The sequence below is a fragment of the Pyxicephalus adspersus genome, chromosome 3 (genome assembly GCF_032062135.1).
Source record: "Pyxicephalus adspersus chromosome 3, UCB_Pads_2.0, whole genome shotgun sequence".
NCBI lineage: Eukaryota > Metazoa > Chordata > Amphibia > Anura > Pyxicephalidae > Pyxicephalus > Pyxicephalus adspersus.
The window spans coordinates 17,153,392-17,174,034 of record NC_092860.1 but is presented as its reverse complement, the minus strand read 5'-3'; the positions used below and the strand labels follow the sequence as shown (position 1 = coordinate 17,174,034).

Here is a 20,643-nt window from a genome sequence, read left to right as displayed (position 1 = left end):
TTGTACATTTATACTCCCCAGTACAAGCAGATATCCATATTTCTGATATTACACCCCTATAAATGATGAACTGACATGCTCTGTATTCTCATTCCTCTGTTCCATTGTATGGAAGGCAGAGCAGACATCCACCCTCCCTTCTCCCTGTGCTACATACAATAGTCAGAGCGCACGCGCACAAGCACCCTGCAGATTGCGGCTAGAAAAGCTCTGCCATCACGTTGGGTAAGATTCTCTGGTGTTTAACCTCTTCATGGCCATGTGGGGGTATATCACCCTGAGAAGGACACATAGGTGTTCCTCCGTCTCTCTAAAAATGGGCCAAAATCCCAAAGATAGAAGGAATCCCAGCTGCATAGTAAAACATTATACCATTTGATATTAGACAGGCAGAAAAAGCAATATGGGTGAGAGGAAGCCATTTAATTCTGCAAGGTCTTTTTTTAATACATTCAGATGTACACATTGTACCTGCAGCTTGTTTTATTGTTTTTTTTATAGCTGGTTTGGAATGATATTCCTTGTATACATATATTATATGTTTTTACTTTTAGGGTCAACACCCACCCCATAATACCTTACCTAACCTGTACATGTGACCCAGTCTGTATTGCACTTTTATGTTATGTCGGTATTACACATATTTCTGTATGTAACCTCTTTTTTTCTTTTGCTGTCCATGGTTTCCAGTTATTTTTTTGAGGTCTGGTGTGATGCTATGGATCCTATGGTAAGCCATTTAAAAGGTGAAGAAGGCAGCAGGGTGCCCTTGGGCATGGTGACCCGGGAAAACAGTGAGCCTCCTTCTTCTACAGCGGTTTCAGGTAACCAAAAAAGCACAATTTACTCTCTGAAAAGACCAACCTTAAATAAAACCGTTCACCCATGTAATAATCTAAATCAACAGAATGGCATTGGTTTAGTTGAGCCTTACCTTTCAGAAATTTATCAGTTATTTACTTGTATTTTCTCCCTGTCAGAACGAAAATGTCAAGCTCAGCGTAAGGTTGTAAAGCTGTCTCTTCACTGAACTATTACATATTGATAAACATTTATAAAACTGTTATGTATTAAAGTGTCAGGATTACATTACAGATAAATATTGCATTTGTACATCCCTTTTCCAATGCCTTTGCCACATTAAATCTGGGAGAGAAATCATTATTCCCTGGATTTAAATTTGAAAATGCTCATTCCTGGCTTTATGCACACCGGTGTGCTACCTCATCATGTCAGCTGTTATTGGACAGCTCACACTCTGAACTAGAGGTCAGGAACTAATAATATTGTTTTGATTATGGGATCATTGTGATGACAGTGACAAAAATGGTAAAAATATATTTGATTTTTCTATTACAAATAAAACAAAACAATCTTTTATTTTTCTAAATGTTACCAAATAACTCTTATGTTATAAAACGATAAAAGAAAAAAGTAACAATTAGCAATTCCAGTGCTAAAATGTAAAAGAAAAATCAGTAAGAAATGAATTTCAGCATATTGGTTAACTGAAAATTTTGCCCTTTTGCATTAGAGCAGAGAGAGTCAATTATCAGCCATAGACATAGCCAGGAGACGGTCAGATTCCTTACTCCTCGACACATATGGTTTGACAGGGAGAGAATACAAATGCATAACAGAAAACACACCTATTCCTAAAATTAAAAGTACTATTATAGTGAGATTTAAAACTTTCCTACAAAACAAAAGATTTTGTTTGCAGACATCACAAAAAAGGGTAAAAACCACACACTATATTTAAGCGGGTGTCTGCTGGTGACCTGTTTGGAGTATAAACCTTGATAAAGAAATGCAATATTGTAGAACTTTCTACATGTCATGCTAGTCACCAGGAAAGTAATGTAATCCCTGGGAGGATCTAAATGGACCTCATTAGAAATCGTAACGCAATAATTAATGCTTAATATATAAATAAGCTCATTCATGGGACTCCATTGTCCCTATACCAGCCTTATGACTTCCGGTGTCACTCAGCTAATGATGCTGATTTACTATTCAGTGACCAGGCTGGAGAAGAGAAAGTGACACAGGAAGCAGCAATGCTAAGCTGTTGTAGTGTCACCTGTATAGTGATGTCATATGGCAGGTAAGTGCTTTACAAGACTGGCTGAACAAACAGAATTCCAAATCCTTTGGTTGGTAAAACATTTTATTATGTAAAATACTACTACTAATTGATAATGTGAAGATGGATGTGGAATGTCTTATGACTGCCTTCTTCCCAACAGTTGTCAGGCTGCACATATCCACCAGCTCAGAAATTCAGCGCCCCCTTCTGGAGGAGCAGCGAGACAAGAGAGGCTTGGAGCCAATCACCGTCACTGTGAATCCACAGGTCAGATATAAGTGAAATATGTTTTTCTATACATCATGCTCTGTCATTGGGCCTGATTTATTAAAGCTCTCCAAGGCTGGAAAGGATACACTTTCATCAGTGAACATGGGTGATCCAGGAAACCTGGAAGGGATTTCCTAAAAGGCATTTGCTATTTGCAAGCAAATGTTATAAATTGTGTACCAGATCTATTCCAGGTTTGCTGAATCACCCAGCTTCACTGATGAAAGTGTATCTTTTCCAGCCTTGGAGAGCTTTTATAAATCAGGCCCAATGTGTGAAGAAACTGAACATATAATACTAGAATTGTGACTAGGGATGAGCAAGTTTTTAAAACTCAATCTCGCGGCAAATTCAACTGTTTTCACTTACTGAAATTGTAAGCGGGAATGGCTGGTGTAAATTCGCCGAGATCGAAATTTTAATTAAAAAAAAATTTTGTCTCAAAAAAAAAAAAAAATAGCGGGCTGTGCTGATCAATGAATGCAGCCACGGCTGCATTCATTGATCAACTCAGTGTGTGATCCCCGGCACTAGAGGGTAAATGGGGACAAGTCTCCCTATTCAAAACCTCTAGTTCTCTCTTTTGAATGGGGAGACTTGTCCCCATTTAACCTCTAGTGCCGCACACAGGATTTCCGGGGCTGCAAGAATGAATAGGTAATTAACCTCCAGTGCCTGGGGATTGCACACAGGAGGATTCCTATGAATGAATGCAGCCCTGGAAATCCTCCTGTACTGATTTCCTGGAACTTCCGATGGGTCCGCGAAATCAGTTTGCCTGAAATTTTGCGGACCCATCGGAAGTTTGAGGAAATTTTCACAAGAATGGCAGAGGCATTCTCACTCATCCCTAATTGTGATATACATTAAATTTAGTGATGGTAACTACTCTTCTTATAGCTACAGAGCTTACACAAACCTGGTAATCATATTACTAACTTACCCTATACCAATCACACTTCCTGTAACCCAAACATTAACACTCCTTGTAACTGTCCTCAAAGGTTCTCATTCAATTGGACTTGTCCATGTAATTTTGAAGACATTTTCACAAGATTTTACACCATCTGTCTTCTCCTGGTAACGAGGTTTGAACAGCCATGCAATTTGAACACGTTCAAAATGACTACTGGAAGCTCTGTACTAGATACTGTTCTTCTAACCCCCACAGTAACTATTAGACTAATCCCCACCATACTTGCCTTGTAATCCTTACACAAACCATCCCTGTAAATATAACACTAACATACAGCACTGTTCTGCTCTATGGAGAGCGAAGGGGGGAGAACGACGGAGTGGCACTCCCTGCGCTCCCCTTCATTATTGATTGTATTGTATTATTGTATTACGTTGATATTATTATTACATTATTATTATTATTGTATCATTATTGATTGTATTATTGTATTACGATTGTTCGTGGACCTGCCAGGATGGATCCATGAATGACGTCAGACCACACTGTAGACACACTAGATTCTCCACCGATACTAGAGGCAATTATCGGAGGAGAATCATCTACCTTGTGTACCTGGCCTTAATCTCCCTGACCTATAACTCTAACCTTACCCTACCTTCATCAAATCCTAAATCTCACACTAACCTTACAATTTATTATTATCCCTTTTTTTACTAGAGATCATCAGTAAGTTGCAGAACTTACTGAATTGAAGCTTAACTTTTTTGCAAATCAAGTGCAAATTGTATGCAAATGTCATGGTCCTGAAACTGAGCTAATTAATCTCTGCAAGAGTTTTATTGGCTCATTTTTAACTTGACACATTTTTCATAAAATTAGCAGGTGGTTTGCATAAAAGTCAAATTGTCTGCATCTTATTGACCATCTCTTTTCTTTACACACCCTATTCTGCCACATTGGGATCCTCTCCTGGAAACCTACTACATGGAATTTCATAGATCGGGACAGGGCAATCTTCTATCAGCTATGTATGAGATCTATAAGACCCTCTTCACTGTTCCACATTGTAATAACAAATCTGTATATATCTGTACCATCTGTCTTTTATACAGCAATGTACTTTGCATTTAAATAATTGCAGTAATAAAGCAACCATCTGATAATGACATATTCTGCTTTACCTACTGTTACCAGTAATCCTCTCTTGAACCCTTTAATATTAAAATGATAACATCCTCAAATTGTACATACTACAATGGTATATCCCCAATAAAAAGAATTGCCTTTATATGGGCATGGTTATTAATGTACACATTATTTCTGCTTCACATGTGCATTGGTATAGGGCTTTAAATCATTAAACATGTCACCACTTATGAAAAAAGCCTTCCATCAAGAAGTAATTAGTCGGGCTGCCTTGCTTACGGAGGAGTGATAGACTGACATGATGATAATACCAATGGACTTTGTTGTATAGTTCATAACGTCTCCTGTAGTGTTATCTTCTTTACAACATGTATATAACAAATACTAGTTTTGATAAGTTTTAAAAAAGCACAAAATAAGCTCAAAATTCCTTATAATTATCATTACATGAACTGACCCACTATAAACCTATTTCTGGAAATCATTTTGTTCATGCTTTCAATATTTTTTTTTGTTCTTTGTCAGTTCCATTTTGGGCATCTGGATTGTCAGGATGGGAAGCCGAGACAACCCAAAGAAGAAAACACTGAGATAACCATAGAGGGGAATAATCATATTCTCTCTAAAGGTGACCTCCTTTATATAGTTCTTAGATTATGAATTGAATGATCATTATTAATATTACAGGTAGTCCCCGGGTTAAGGACATCCGACATACGGACGACTCCTAGATACGAACCGGGCTTCCATGCTTTCTCCTGTACAGGACGGAGGTTTGAGGCGGGGTGGTTTGCATGACTTGCAGAAGAAATCTTTTGCTAAACACAGCTGAGATTGTGGCTGATCTTAAGAGCTGAGCTGATCTTGTAACTCTGCAGTTGTTTCTTTTTGCATATCAAAGCACAGCTTGCTCTGGAAGTTAATGAATGTCTAGGCTCCAAAAAGTTTTTTTTTTGCTTTGTTTGTGATTAACTCACAGTGAGGATTTTATACAGTAACTGTCACCATGCTGCCTAATATTATGTTGAGACAAACATCTGTCATAATTGCATTTAATAAAATAATGTACGTGTTCCGACTTACATACAGTTTCGACAAACCTGCAGCCCCTATCTTTTGTGTAACCCCAAGCAGAAGTTCTGGCAGCAGTTCCTCTCTCTGTATAACATAAATGAATGTGTATGTATGTAGATTGTATAGTTTTATAACCTATTTGTGTCTATGCAGTTCCAGATGTAAAGGGAAGTCCTCCATCTGACCCCACTCTGTGTCTCTGTGATACCTGTGGCTGCCAGCATGTGGCCAGCGGAAAATGTGAGGCATGTGGTGCAATATGTCACTTCAAAGACAGGTGAGACTGAAACCTGCTGATCACTATACTGGGGGTGAAAAGGGAGCGGGTTAGTGTTACCTGGCTTCTGGGGTGTCCACAGCAGGTCCTTGGTTCTGGAGCCATCTCGAGGCTTTGGGGTGGGCAACGAGACCCCAAAACCGGTCAAGAAAAGGAGGCCAAAAGAGTATCAGAGCCCAGCTGAGTCAGAGGCCGATCTAATGGTGAGGACAGAGCCATCTTTGCACTCATGTCACCTGAGTGTTGTCAGTGCTTCACTGTGTTGTGATTGGAGGAGAATGCTGCAATACACTATAGAGGAATGCAGGGACTTATCACATTATTACTTGCATGTTATAACTTTTGTGTGAATATTAGGATTACAGTATAAATCAAAGATGTTTCCAGTAATAAACAATAGTGCATCTTTAGGAAAAAGTAATTCAAAATGGTTTTTAAACTGTTAAAAAAGTAATTTATTGTCCACAGCAATCAGATTCCAAACAGTATTTTGCCAGTTTGAAGTCTTGTTAACGGAACACAGCTTTTGAACCAGGGAGTCTATAATCCTCATACTATGTAGGGGCATTACCAAGCCATTGCAGGAAATGTATGGGAAGAAAGTGTGTGGGATGATCTGTGAGATTCAGAGTAGCACATATTCTTGTCAAGTCTCAAGAAGCTTGATGTTCCTTAGGCAGCTCTGCCAGGATTACTAGATGAAGGTTGGCTTCATAGGGGCATGAAGATTGGCTTTGTAGGTGTACATGAAGGAAAGCACCAAACGTAGAATGTATGAAGTCTGGTACACACTTTGTTCAATATTGCCAAGCTCTGCAGAAGCAGGACCCTTTGAACCCTACGGTCAAGAGAACAAGGGTTGCACATGAGAACAATCAAGGTGATGAGAAACATAACAGAAGAGTGTGGGATGTATGTCTGTGTACAGTGTTAATGTATGGAGTTGTTCCTATATCTCAGAGGTATTATCATTTAGGAAAAGCAGAAAGACCAGAAGGCTTCTGAAGATACAGAGCGCACACATGTGAGGAGCTCAGAACAGGAGACATGGAACCAAAAAGACACTCAAAGTAATATTCTTTTATTTTCAGTTCTTTCACTACTTACATACTACTTACCCTATATTCCATTTTCCCTTCTTTGTGTGAGATCATATGCTATACCCACTCCCTGTAATCCTCAAAATAATAATATTTGTATTTTGTGTGTCCCTATAATTGGAGACAAAATAAAAGTGTTGGGCATAAGATATGATCAGAATCCCAATGACTGGCAAACAGCTTTATTTACTTCTCTGCTATTCTTTTCATACTCTTTATATTCTCTGCCATTGTGTTCATATCCTTTAGATTGTTTGCTATGTTCTTTCTCTATAGCTTCAGGGGATGAACTAGTTGATTCTTGGTCTTGGACTTGTTACCTGGATGAGCAGAAGTGTGATGCAGCTCCTCTTAATCTCTTCCGGGAGGTGAGTCTGGACAAAGACAAATTAGTTTCTTGATCAGATACATTTCCTAGCATTGAGATTGGTCAAATTATAAATTTAAACTGTAACTTTTACTGACTTAAATATGTATAACCAGTGATACAGATCTTGGTGGTACGTGCCATGGTTCCAAAGTGCAGCATAGTCATCTGGGAGTATATATTTAATCCAAAGTCAGCTACTAGCATCAAGAACAAGAATAGGAATGTTGGTTTAGGTTGAGCCTACCCAATGCTGAAACACGAGAAGAAGGTAAGATACTCAGGGACAAATCATTGTCCCATTTTACAGGAAGTGTCTGATTAGGGATGAGCGAGCGAGAATATTAGGTTCGATCTCGCGGCGAATCGACCGAAACTGTAAGCAATAACGGCGTTCTGATTCACCGAGACGGCAAGGTTTATTAACCTCTAGTGCCAGGGATTCCACACTGTTCTCAATGAATGCAGCCACAGCCGCATTCATTGAGAAGATCCCCGGGCACTAGAGGTAATTAATTAATTACCCTCTAGAGCCCGGGATTGCAAATAGGAGGATTCCCAAGATATCTTGTGAATCCCCTGTGAATCCTCCTGTTATAATTTCTTCGATCTTCCGATGGTTTCGCAAAATAGGTTTGCCGTAATTTCGTGGAACCATCAGAAGTTCGAGGAAATTTTTGCGACAATGCCAAAGGCATTTTCGCTCATCCCTATGTCTGATCAAGGACCTTCATGGTCAGATTGTGGCTGAATCCTTTATACTCCTCCGAAGCTTAAATTATAATTTACTGATTGGGTTTACATCTATTTTACTCAAGTCTCATATGAAACACCACAATGTATTATTTTTCAGTATTTTATTTATGTATAGCTTCCTGTGGTCACATACCTGGCATTGTGTTCTATAGTGGCAGCTCGGAGCACAGCACAAGAATGGCTTCAAGGTCGGCATGAAATTAGAGGGCATTGATCCCCAACATCCATCTATGTACTTCATTCTAACTGTGGTCGAGGTGAGATGGACATACATTATTCTTTTTGCTAGAAACTATTGAAAAACAAATGCCTCATCAAAGCCGTGCACAATTTTGTACATAAAATGTAAATAGGAATAATTTTAAGGAAAGCAATAAGCCTTGATAATGACAGCAATTCGTAGGACCAGAGAAGTCGGGTGAAGATTAAATTGCTCTAGTCCTAGATACATACAAAGGCCATAGGTGAGTGGATCCAAGGGCATCTACCTAGGGACGTATTTCTCATAGTTACCCCTGCAATAAGGGCTTAGAGCAGCAGAATAGGAAGGGCAGCAAAATGAAAGCTTAGATTACAGTTTTCTTATTTTGTTCCCCCCATGGCCAAATTCTGAACATTTGTAGGTACATTGATGTAAAGAACTGTAGGGAGAAAGAAGGTGATGGTATTTAGAGGAGTCAGCTCTAAGCCATAGGCAACATAGCTGTCTGCATAGAGTTGTGCATCTAAAGTGATCAGTTTAGGATAGACTAACCTGTTAAACATGATAACCTCTTTTCCTAGGTTTGTGGGTTTCGGATAAAACTCCACTTCGATGGGTATTCTGAATGCCATGACTTTTGGGTGAACGCTGACTCTCCTGATATTCACCCCGCAGGCTGGTGTGAACGGACAGGACACAAGCTGCAACCTCCAAAAGGTCAGCAATCAGGTTTTTTTTTCAGTAGAATAAAGAATATTGGTTTCTTCCACAAGCTTTCAGTTCAGATTCTCGGTAGTTTTTACCTAAGGAATTTGACTTCTGAGCTCCAATGCCTAAAATCTAACTGGTCCTTCATAATATATTAGGGGTATTAAGGCAGGATACATGAACCCAGACCACTGGTTGTGCTCAGAATCCAGGTCTCCAGTAGTCTGACAACCCCCCTGCACAGATCTCTAATCCAATTTGTGGTTCAGGGATCATAGGTCCTTTTATAGATAGGCTATGATGGGGCATGTTGAACTTCTGAAGATCCAGACCAATGTGCTTTGTGTGAGAATTGCGTTCCAGGGCTACAGCTTCCTGCAATTATGGAGCAGTTCCATATATATATGAATATTCATATATGCAATCTATACAGTTTGAATTTCCTACTTCCGAAAATCCTACTTTTCGTGGAGACTTCCTGTCACTCCCTGCTTTCCACAGACACTCCCTACTTCTTGACTCCTAAGTGTGAGGGGCTCCTGCTATAGTCACATGATCAGCCCTAATTTTGTGAATGTAACTAGCCAATCACCTAAGTTAGAAATAACTCTTTTAACTAATTGTTCACCAATAGTGTAGAGATTGTCCATTTACAACGAGGTTTGGCTGGATTTTTTCTATTAGAGTTACCCTTGTTGGTAATCAAACTGGAAATGAAAATCAATATTTTTTATGCAGCATACTGAATTGGATTTAACATTTGGCCAAACCTCTAAAATACACATTTTGAATATTTTTAGATTCTTCTGTTTTGCTATCTGTTCTTTACATACAGATACACTGTGAGGGCTCTTACTCTATTTTCTGCCATTAGGGTACAAAGATGAAGACTTCAGTTGGACCCATTATCTAAGAATGACAAATGCCCATGTGGCCCCAAAACATTTATTTGTAACCCCAAAAATTGTAAGTTTACTTTTTATTGAATACATTAAAGTTTATTTTTGAAAAGGTCTTTCTATATCATTGTATAAGATACAAGTTAATTTCCTTTCTAAATACGCCCATAGACATTTTGGTTGCCACATACCAAGACTGATAGCATCAAACAAACTCAGTTTTGTTCTTCTGTCTCTAATTTTGTAGCATGCAGTTTTTTATATGCTGGCAAACTTCACTTTCTTTAGTGACCTGATTAATAATATTCATATTTAACAGGGTGCTCCCCCATCGCTGTTTCGGGTGGGGATGAAGCTGGAGGCCGTGGACAAGATGAACCCCTCTCTTATCTGTGTGGCCAGTGTCACTGATGTGGTAGAGGAGAGATTCCTTGTGCACTTTGACAACTGGGGTGACACCTATGACTACTGGTAGGAAGGGCATGTATCTCTAATGGGACTGGCTATGAGAATTTTGACTCAATGGTAAAAAATTATTAATAGTAAGATCCATTTTAAGTGCTTTGATCCTATGTACAATGGCTCACAAAACGTGAATCTGTCATTCATTGAGGGCTGAGTCATGGTAGATATAAACTAATCTCTTCTCTCCATACCCAGTATGCTTGCTGGTGCCCAAAGTAGGAGTAAAAGTACCAAAGTAAGCTCTTTCCAGTCTGCCTAAGCTTACACAGAATAATTGACTTTCCTTCTTCCCCATGTCACTGATATCTGGCCTGGTAGATGGTCATTTAGTAACTAGGCTGACACTCATTTGTAGAAAGATGGTAAGAAGGTCATAGTTACCTCCAAATCTTGAAGTAGTGGGCACTTTAAAGGCTCCAGCAGGTGGACCAAGTTTTGGGGAGTGCAGCAAAGGTATCAGGTATGTTGGGGGTGGGGGATTAGATAAGGTACCCTATGATTTTGTGGCCTTGTAAATTTTCCACGGAACATTACAGTGTTTTTTTATGAATACATTATTGTCTTGCATGCTCAGTAATGGTGTGACAATATAAACTTATTGTGCGGTCATAAACCTTTCCTCCCAGGTGTGACCCCAGCAGCCCCTATGTGCACCCCGTTGGCTGGTGTCAGGAGCATGGGAAGCCTCTTACTCCACCTCAAGGTAAGATAGTTTGTAGTTGGGGAAATGCAATATACAGAACTCAACTTTTATTGATACAACATAACCTAAAAACTTTAAAGGCCTCCTTTCTGTTCTTTAAGAGTAAATTCAGTGAAAATGGATGTTGATTTCCAATAGGTCTTTAGTGCTGTACTGGACAAGAAAATCTATACTTCTACCCCCTCATCATTTCAGGTGGTGTGACATCAGTTTGACCTATCTCCAGGTCTTTGCTCATATCTGAGTTCCTGATAGATTTTCCCAATCCCTGACTGTGACCGGTTAGGCTTTGATTTCCAGATAAACCATTGTTGTTGAGTTTTGAGTTCTTAATAAAGCCATATGGACCATTTAGAAGATTGTACATATTCCTGTACTCTAATAATATATAGAAGACTCATTGGAGGTTTGACTACAATAGACTGAGATAAAAGCCTATCTAAGTCCGTCTGAGGAGTTTTGTTATTCATGTATCATATCTAGGTAGGTGAAGATCAACCCCCAAATTAATATATGTAATTTGAATTATTGAAGGGAAATAATCCACTGTGTTCATACAGATTACCCCGACCCAGATAACTTCACGTGGGAACGGTACCTGGCTGAGACCGGAACTACAGCAGTGCCTGCTCGAGCCTTCCATACTGTACGTCCATCATCTGACAGAGCTGTATTTGTATCGATGCAAATCATAATTTTCCTAAATCTTAAAACATATTTAAACCTACAGAACATTTAATACATCACGCCATACAGATATAAAGTATATTGTTTCCTATCTACTTTATTCATAATTGGATTTACATTTTTAATTTCAATTTATATTTTTATTATTATTATGGGATTTGTAGATTAAGCACTAGAAAGATTTGTCTATATCTTATTCTACCTCCTTGTTTAAACGACATAAGACATCAGCAACATTTGAAGTGTCAGACAACCTATAGAGCTGCATTTACGTACAGCAGTGGCTACAATTATTGCACTTACAAACATGCAGTCTGTAGTCGGCTTATGAAGAGTCTACAATATTGTCCTTACAAACTCTCCATCTCAAAATCAATGCTGTAACTTCCTATTGATAGCACAGATAAGGGATGTACAACATTGGAGGAAACTTTAATGAAAAATGACAAATAACCCACAAGTTGCAAAGCCAATGGGTATGAGGTCTGGTGGCTTCTTAGCATTTCTTGGAATTTTGCCCATTGGTTAGCTCAAGTTATCTCCATCTTTGTACAGCTCTCGTACACTTACTACAGTTTAACTTGTAGGGTTTACGAGAAGCATACTGTGGTCTCTTGGCACGCCTACCAGAGAGAGACTGCATGTTGTGTAATCCAACTCATTTTTTTAAATTGTTTGATTTTCTGTATAATCCTGTGCACTTTGTAGTTGTCTTTTCATTACGTTATTCCAGACACTGACAGAATATGTCTAATAGTATTCTTCTACATGCTGAGCTCTGCTTTGTAGGTGTCAGTAAATCTTTAATTCTCTTTAAGCGACCTCCACATGGATTCAATGTAAACATGAAGCTGGAAGCTGTGGAGAGAAGAAGTCCCTCACTGATTCGCGTCGCATCGGTGGTGGACGTAGAAGAATGTAGGATAAAGGTGACCAGACTTATCCCATCTTCCCCAGCCCATCTATCACATGTCTCTCTGTGTCATGTAATGAACCATACTCAGCTTGGGTGTTGGTGTGCATCATTCATTGGGTGGGAGGGATATGGGAAAGATTAATAATAAAATGGGTTGTTCACAAGCCATCCAACCCCCAAGGTTCACTTTGACGGCTGGAGCCATATGTATGACTTTTGGCTGGACGCCGACCATCCAGATTTGCACCCCGTGGGTTGGTGCCACAGAACTGGACATCCTTTGCAGACCCCTCTCCGTGAGTACTACAATAAACAAAGAATGCTATTGCTTTGAAAGGAATGTACAGCATATTATACATATTTTCCTTTTAAATCCTACGTTCAGTCTCTCAGTAGGATGGGGTTCCTTTGGAGAAGATATTGGTGGGATTTATGGTAAGGAACCATCCCTTGGATTCCAGTATTAGGCTTTATTGGGAAATGGTTTCTGTTTTGGACTGAAGTGGTGGTGGGAGTGAGGTGTTTGGAACCATCATTACCAAACCTACCCCATCCTAATTACTTTTTTGAGAGGCTCCAAAAAGAAGTGACACTGCATGACTAGTACAGATGTACACGCTCTAGTACACAAAAACTGAACCAGGACTATAATTAAAATATTAAACACCCAGACTGCTCCTGTTCCTTACTCATCATTGTTTTTATAGGGCACAGAGATGCAGCCAACATATCACCAGGATCTTGTGTATCACTCAGCTGTAAGGGGATTACTCATTCCAGAAGCAGCAAATACAGTTTCCACCACAGGTCAGATATTTTGCTGGAGCAGGCATGACCCCTGCACTTTCACTGGCTTTGGTCACATTCACATTTCTAATATTAACCTAATTATATGCTTATGTAATACAGCATCTACTTTCCATAATGTTCGCCAGCTGTTTTCATCTTCTTCTTGCCCAAAGGAAGTGCCCCACTCCAGGCTGTGATGGTTCTGGTCATGTGACTGGAAGGTTTACAGCTCATCACTGTCTCTCCGGTTGTCCTCTTGCTGATCGGAACCAGCAACTGGCACGAAACAGAAACCCAATTCCACTTCCACCCCGGAGGAAATCAAGACACCATGGAAGGTAGTTACTGGTTTGTTGAATGCTTCTGTTTTTTAAGATTTAATAGTAAAGAAGCAATTGGTTTTATTAAAAGTAGAAGTCTTGAGTTAAATGAAAATTTAAGTTCATATACCTTAAAAATTGTGTTGCATTAAGCCAATTCCTATGTGCCCTTATCAAACCTGGCTTACCCATTCAATATCTTATCAATATGTTTTGGTGTCACTGTAGGCAATGCCTACACCATTGCAACTGCCCAGGAAGCACAACTCCGGTCTTCTTCTTTGGCTTCTGGCTCCTTGATATGAGTAGATACTCTTACTTTCCATTTTCTCAACAATATCTATCATACAGAATGCTGTCATGTGCAGTTCAAATGGGGCAGGAGCATAGCACTGTCCTGCTATACCTGGAGCTTTGATGTGAATGCTGGAGAAAAAAAACTTCAAATCACAAGTTATCCCTGGCTGTCCTAGCCTTCCCTGGTATGAGACAGTAAATGTCTATTAAACTCAAGTTTGTCTTATTCCACTTAAAACTAAAAAGATATGAGTAGAGCATCACTCTAAGGTAGAATTCATATTGAGTAAACATGCACATGACGAGTATGCTTTGTTTCAGAATTGGCCGTCCACCAAAATATCGTAGAGTGCAACAAGACAGCTTTCAAGGTAGGTGGCATCTTCTTGCACTTATGAAAAAGGTATAGTTACCACTCCTATACTGTATAACATAAGACCCAATCCCTCTTCATTTTTCTGTGCCCAGATACAGTTCACCAGTCACTTTTCATGTCCGCTCTGTCTGTACACCCCGATCGGGCCCTTGCTCACTGCTGGGAGCAGCATTGCCGTCTATTGCCAGGTGTGGCCGGTATCAGTGCCAGCACTGTGTCTAAGTGGAGCACAGAAGAGGTAATGTATGTCTACCAAATCTCAACGCCATATGCAAAGCTAGTGCTATGAAAGCCAAGACATCCAAATCATACATATAGATCAATACCAATCTACATCATAGGTTCCTGATTTGGTAATATCTAAAGTGAGCCTCACTCACCCAATCCATAGGCCTAAACATGTAACCTAAAGTGGTCAGCAGAGATGCCTTTGGATGATTGGATCATCCATGTATATCTGATTGATCCTTAACATCTATGCTGGGCTTTGGGGCCTATTATTCACCTGATTTACTGTATATCCATTCTAAAATTGACCATAGACATTCAGCAGATTTCTATTGTTTATCTTCCAAAATTCCAGGTCCTGTCACTTTCACCTGTGCAACATCTCTAAAATCCGCCCTTACCTGTACCCAGAGACTCATATCATCTCCCGTCTGGACTACTGTAACTTCCTCCTCTCTGGTATTCCACTAACCCGACTCTCTCATCTACAATCTATTATGAATGCTGCAGCCAGACTCATCCATCCTTCCCACCGCTCCTCTTCTGCTGCATCCCTTTGCAGATCTCGCCATTGGCTTCCATTTCACCTGAGAATCAAATTCAAGCTCCTGTGCTTTGCCTTCAAATCTCTCCACAGTTCTTGTCCAACCTACCTTTCTGACCTGATAGAAAAGTACTCTCCTAGCCGCTCTCTTAACTCCTTCAATGACCTACAAATAACTTCCTCACTCATAACCTCCTCACATGCACGGCTCCAAGACTTTTCTAGAGCTGCCCCAACTCTCTGGAATGGTCTTCCTCCTCCTATTCAGCTTGCTCTTACTTTCTGCTCATTTAAAAGAACACTCAAAACCTATCTTTTCAAACTCACCCATCTTCTTCTGTCTCCTAAACCCTCACTACTTCCCACCATTACATATCCCCCGTCCTATTGTATGATACTTCCCCCACCTCCTAAATTGTAAGCTCTTCGGGTCAGGGTCCTCTCCTCCTCCTGTGTCACTGTCTTTATTCGTCTGTCATTTGCAACCCCTATATGCCTCTGGCATTCTCGTGATCATTTCCTCAACCTTCCAATGGTTCCGCAAAATTTAGGCAAACCGATTTCACAAAACCATCTGAAGATCGAGGAAATTATAACAGAAGGATTCACAGGGGTATCACAGGATTCCCTGGGAATCCTCCTCTGCGATGCCGGGGGCACTAGAGGCCACGGCCGCATTCATTGAGCAGATCCCAGGCACTAGAGGCTAAATGGTGACAAGTCTCCCCATTCATTCACCTCTAGTGCTCTGTGATTGGCTGGGGAAAGGAAAATCCTGATGACACTTGAGCTGTGCAGCCATGGGAATCATCCTGTCATTGTAACCTGTAGAAAAATAAAAGTTAGTTACACAAATCACACACATTCAATAAATTACTTTAACATTAAAGCCTCTTTTTTTAACACATTTTTGTACACACAAATTTGTGCTGTCGAATCCCGTGTTTTTCAGGTTGGTCTATCCAAATTTAAACAGCCATATTCGGGTCGAATATAAGGACAACCCGAATTTGAACACCAACACTAATAATATTAATGTTCATTTAGGAATCTGTGAACCAGTCTATTGATTCTACTTGTAAATTAGACCATCATCTAATGTCTATGTCCACCCTAAAGAGGACCTATACAGAGAGGTTATATAAACAGTTAAACAAAGTTTTGTTAATGTACATAGTGGTTCAGTAACAAAACTAATGGGTCTATTTTATTTAAGACTGGAGAAGATAGATTATTATGGGAGAACCACCAGTTTTCATTAGTTTTAAGAATATACATCAAACAAAAATTCAAAGCAATGAATCCACTCTGATGTATTTTGCAGTTAAAGAGAAAATGTGGCAACATTATAACTGCATCGTTTTCATTTTTAGGTGTTTACCTTTGTGCAGACATTGACGGGTTGTGAGGACCAGGCCAGGCTGTTCAGAGATGAGGTGAGCTGCACAATGCTACAGAACCATCCTTCCAACACCGGGGAAATAATAATAGTGTACAAAGTACAATAACCCACGGGCGACCCAATCAGAATTTTAATTTGCACACAATCATGGCTTCACTAAATTTTAAACATCGGCAGACCAGTGGATGCAGAACCACATCATGCTTCTGGGTTCAGGAGATTCACCAAAGGGAGCTTACTGCAATTCCCTTTCTGTGCTCCACAGTCTCTATAGTTCACATTCTATGTATGTATTACATATCTGACTTTTTCAGTGAACAGTCTCTGTGGATCACTGTAGAGATACATCAGCACCTGAGATTTGCACAACCCAATCAGGCAGCAGAACCAAGCTGATGGCCGATCCTTTCTGTTCTGCAGTCAGCCAATACAAATCATTTCTCAGTCCCCGGCCCATAATTGGACAGTGAAGGAGCAGCTGCAGACAGATGAATATTTCCTCTGCTCTCTCCTCCTCATTTTACTTTTCAGCACATGAAAAGCTCAGTTTAAAGTGAAACTTACCTTAAAGTGTGCTGATATAATGTTTGGGTGATCCATTGAAACCTAATGCCTGTGGGATAGAAATGGAAGATAAGAAATAGGAGGCATTTGGCTGTCCGATTTGGAGGCAACCTACAAACATTTGGAATAGCAGTTTGTTTGATGCTTGGATGTTGGGATGAGCGAGCGAAATTTTAAAATTCGATCTCGCGGCAAATCGGGCCGTTCTCGCTTACCGAACATGTAAGTGAGAACGGCCTGTGTAAATTCGGCCGTCGAGAATACATTTTTTGGGACCTGCAAGAGCAATCAAGCGAGCGGAGCTGACAGCCCTGTAGTATGTGTTCTTGGATAGAGAATCTCTATCCAAGATTCCCACGGCTGTGCTCATCATGAATAAATGCAGCCATGGGAATCATCCTGTGATTATTCCCACAGCTGCATTTATTGATGAGCACAGCTGCGGGACTCACACTGATAGGAGGAGTACTGCGGCTGCATTGATGAATGCAGCCGTGAGAATCCTCCTGTGCGCGATCCCCGGGCACTACAGGTTAAATGAGGGCTTGCCCAGGGGGGAGGGGATCATGCACAGGAGGATTCCCACGGCTGCATTGCAGCCCCGGTACTCCTTCTGTAATGATTTCCTCGATCTTCTGATGGGTCTGCTAAATTTTTGCGAACTGATTTCGCAGACCCATTGGAAGATCGAGGAAATCAGTAAGGAAATCATCATCAAGTTCTAGGAAATTTTTCGGGAATTTCAAGAGCATTCTCGCTTGTCCCCATTTGTTTCTGATGTCCTGTGTTACTGTTTGATGCCAATTTCAGATCTGGGGAAGATTTATAAACTTTAAGGATTATCCAGGCTAAAGTCTCATTTGTATTCTGAAGAAGCGGGCGTATAGCTTCCGCGAAACGCGTTGATGTTCATTGAGACGAAGTAGGAACTTTTTATGTTATTGTTTTTTGCTAGGCGCAATTTGTTTATAAAGAATCAATTGTATGTAAAGTTGTAACTATTTATGTATTGTTAATTATGTGATAAAGTAAATTTTATTTCTATTTTTTGTAAACCAAATGGTACATCCAGAGCATATGCCTTAAAAATCCCAAATTATTCTTGCTTGAAAAAAGTGGAACTTAACTTAAGTGGTGGTTTCATCACTGTGCGTTATATAAATGGTGCAAAGAGCAGAACTGTAGGAGGGACCCAACAGACCCTCAACTACAAGCTGTCAGTAGAAAACTACATGATGGGGGCGGATACAAGACCAGTCACCCTGCACATAGAGAGAGAACAGCAATGACCGGTCTTATTACAGAATCTGAACAGATCTAAAGTTTCATACTGAGTACTGCACTGATCTGGAAGAAATACAAAAGCACACAAATGTTACATGTAAACCTTTATTTAGACAATATTTTCCTATTCTAGGCTTTATTTAAAAGTAGTAACAGGGTTTGGTTTAAGAATTAGGTTCACTATTAAAGGATAATTGTTAGAGTTTTTTGAGTTTTGGGTTTATGGTTAGGGAAATTTAGGTAAAGTGTTAAAGGTTTATTTTAGGGTTAGGGTTAATATTCAAGTTCTATGGAGCTTGTTTTTTTTTTTTAAATACACTGTATATCTTAAAGAAGGCTAATATGATGGTCTTCTTTAAGATACACACCAATATGATGGTATGGCAAGGTAATTTGAATCATTTCCTTTGCTATCCCATCATATTTCTTCCTCTGTAATGTCACAGATTTCTATCCATATCTAGACTGTGAAGATTTATAATAGTAAATTTACCTTTGTAAAGTTTATTTGGATACATTGACATTATGCCATTGATCTGATTTAGCTAAAAGAATAAAAATCTTGATAATGCAGAAAGATGGAAAGAAGGGTCAACGTAAACTTGTAAATGTAGCAAATTTTTACATAGAGTAAAACAGCTGCTATCTCGGGATAGATAAAGAACTGTAACATGATAAAGTATGCAAGGGGTCACAGCAACCCATATATACAGGTTATGTTAGATGGGATACCTCCTAACTTTCTGAAAGAGCAACACCTTGTAGTATATATCATCTTTTCTCAACCTTTTTAACATGGGAGAACCCTTGAAATAACTTTCAGGTCTTTAGGGAACCCCTTCTATAATTGCTATATCCACAGCTCACATTGGAAGAAAGAATGCAGTTTAAATCACTGGCAAAAAACCCAAAAAGATCATTGGTGTCACTGATTTAACTAAGACATTGCTCATTGCTTAAGGAACCCTTACCGACCTCTGGGTTCCACGGAACTTTGGTCGGGCATCACTATTATTTGGTGATTAAAAAGTAGTGACTGATTGAACCTGCAAAATGCTTCTTAGTTTTGCTCATACAGAACAATCTTCCTTGCTCTCCCCTTAGCGCTCTAATCCTGGTCCTCTATTTCACCCTGCAGATGATAGACGGACAGGCCCTCCTGCTTCTCACACAGACGGACATTGTGAAGATTCTGTGCATTAAACTTGGACCAGCCGTGAAAATTTACAATTCCATCCTCATGTTTAAGAACACCGAGGACTCCACGGACTGAACCGGATCTACAAGATTATGGTTTTACAGTGAAATCCCTTTATTACCTTACTCCCCCATAATGAATGTTTCCAGTATAAAAGGACTTACAGTTTAGTGAGATGTATAAATAAATACCGTTATGCTTGTTGGAAAGATTTCCATGGCTGTGATTATGAAGACATTTGTTGGATTCGTTTTGGATGGAGTAGAGAATGGATCAAATCCAGACTGGTTTATGGTGGAGCCTATTCCTAGTGCCCTTATCTACTCCTGGGTCCCAGTTCCAGAATGTCAGGGTGCAGGGAGCTGAATTGGTTCTGCATTTTCTGCATTTGGGGGCCCCAGTTCATATTTGCCCAGGGCCCCATTTTGTCCACAAAATTAAGAATAGTTGGTTCTGTATTATAAATATTTACCATAGCAAGAGTTGTGAATGTTATATGATGGATGAAAACCTTTGTGAAAATGCTTGGTGAATCTTACTTTTGCACCGTGCATTTTCTTTTTTTTCTTTCTGTATCTGTCATTTGCAACCTTTATTTAATGAACAGCGCTGTGTAATATGCTGGCACTTAATAAATACTCTTTATTATTATTGTTTTTATTATTATTATTAATATTATTAATAATAATAATAATAATAATAATATTAATAATAAGGTTTTCATAAGCTAATAATTGGTTATTATACACCTAAAAGTAATTATGTTGCAGGAAGCGATGAGATCACGACAGATTTATATGAAATATAAATGATGATCACTCTCTACCACTGTGACAACTCTTATATTAGTGAGGTTTTTAAAAAATATTTTATAATTTGATATTATATTAGGCAATCTACTCCTTGCTTCATAAGTATTTAGCAGTTCCCACATTTCACCACTGGAGGGCGACACATTCCACTGTTCATCTATGTAGTCCTGAGTAGTGCCCCAATTCTACCACCAGATGGCGACCTAATACACTGTTCAGCATGTGAGCACTTAGCTCAGACAAGTCATCTG

General features: G+C 39.5%; 1 protein-coding gene across 4 annotated transcripts; it reads left to right on the top strand.

Moving 5' to 3' along the window:
• The first annotated feature begins 180 nt into the window (after nt 1-180).
• Nucleotides 181-20,068, top strand: L3MBTL1 (L3MBTL histone methyl-lysine binding protein 1). 4 transcript variants are annotated; one of them, XM_072403725.1, is made up of 23 exons: nt 181-225; nt 691-824; nt 2,250-2,356; nt 4,277-4,306; nt 4,950-5,052; nt 5,652-5,775; nt 5,858-5,978; nt 6,752-6,845; nt 7,152-7,243; nt 8,151-8,255; nt 8,782-8,917; nt 9,783-9,874; nt 10,127-10,278; nt 10,899-10,975; nt 11,536-11,621; nt 12,481-12,591; nt 12,760-12,874; nt 13,286-13,385; nt 13,541-13,705; nt 14,306-14,355; nt 14,453-14,598; nt 16,506-16,568; nt 19,521-20,068. In XM_072403725.1, exons 2-23 carry the CDS (start codon nt 719-721, stop codon nt 19,653-19,655), a joined length of 2,310 nt encoding a protein of 769 aa, XP_072259826.1. In that variant the 5' UTR covers nt 181-225; nt 691-718; the 3' UTR covers nt 19,656-20,068. The 4 variants fall into 4 exon arrangements, 3 of the variants coding, with proteins under 3 accessions (XP_072259826.1, XP_072259828.1, XP_072259829.1); XM_072403727.1 differs by lacking the exon at nt 4,277-4,306 and having other exon boundaries at nt 19,521-20,067; XR_011919723.1 differs by lacking the exons at nt 14,453-14,598; nt 16,506-16,568; nt 19,521-20,068 and adding an exon at nt 14,039-14,169 and having other exon boundaries at nt 14,306-14,335.
• The last annotated feature ends 575 nt before the right edge of the window (nt 20,069-20,643 follow it).

Bases quoted from the DNA above. Each gene is read 5' to 3' on its own strand.
- L3MBTL1 (XM_072403725.1), top strand. From the start codon at position 719: ATGGATCCTATGGTAAGCCATTTAAAAGGTGAAGAAGGCAGCAGGGTG. The intron at 825-2,249 runs GTAACCAAAAAA...TCTTCCCAACAG, and splicing joins TTCTTCTACAGCGGTTTCAG to TTGTCAGGCTGCACATATCC. The intron at 10,976-11,535 runs GTAAGATAGTTT...GTGTTCATACAG, and splicing joins GCCTCTTACTCCACCTCAAG to ATTACCCCGACCCAGATAAC.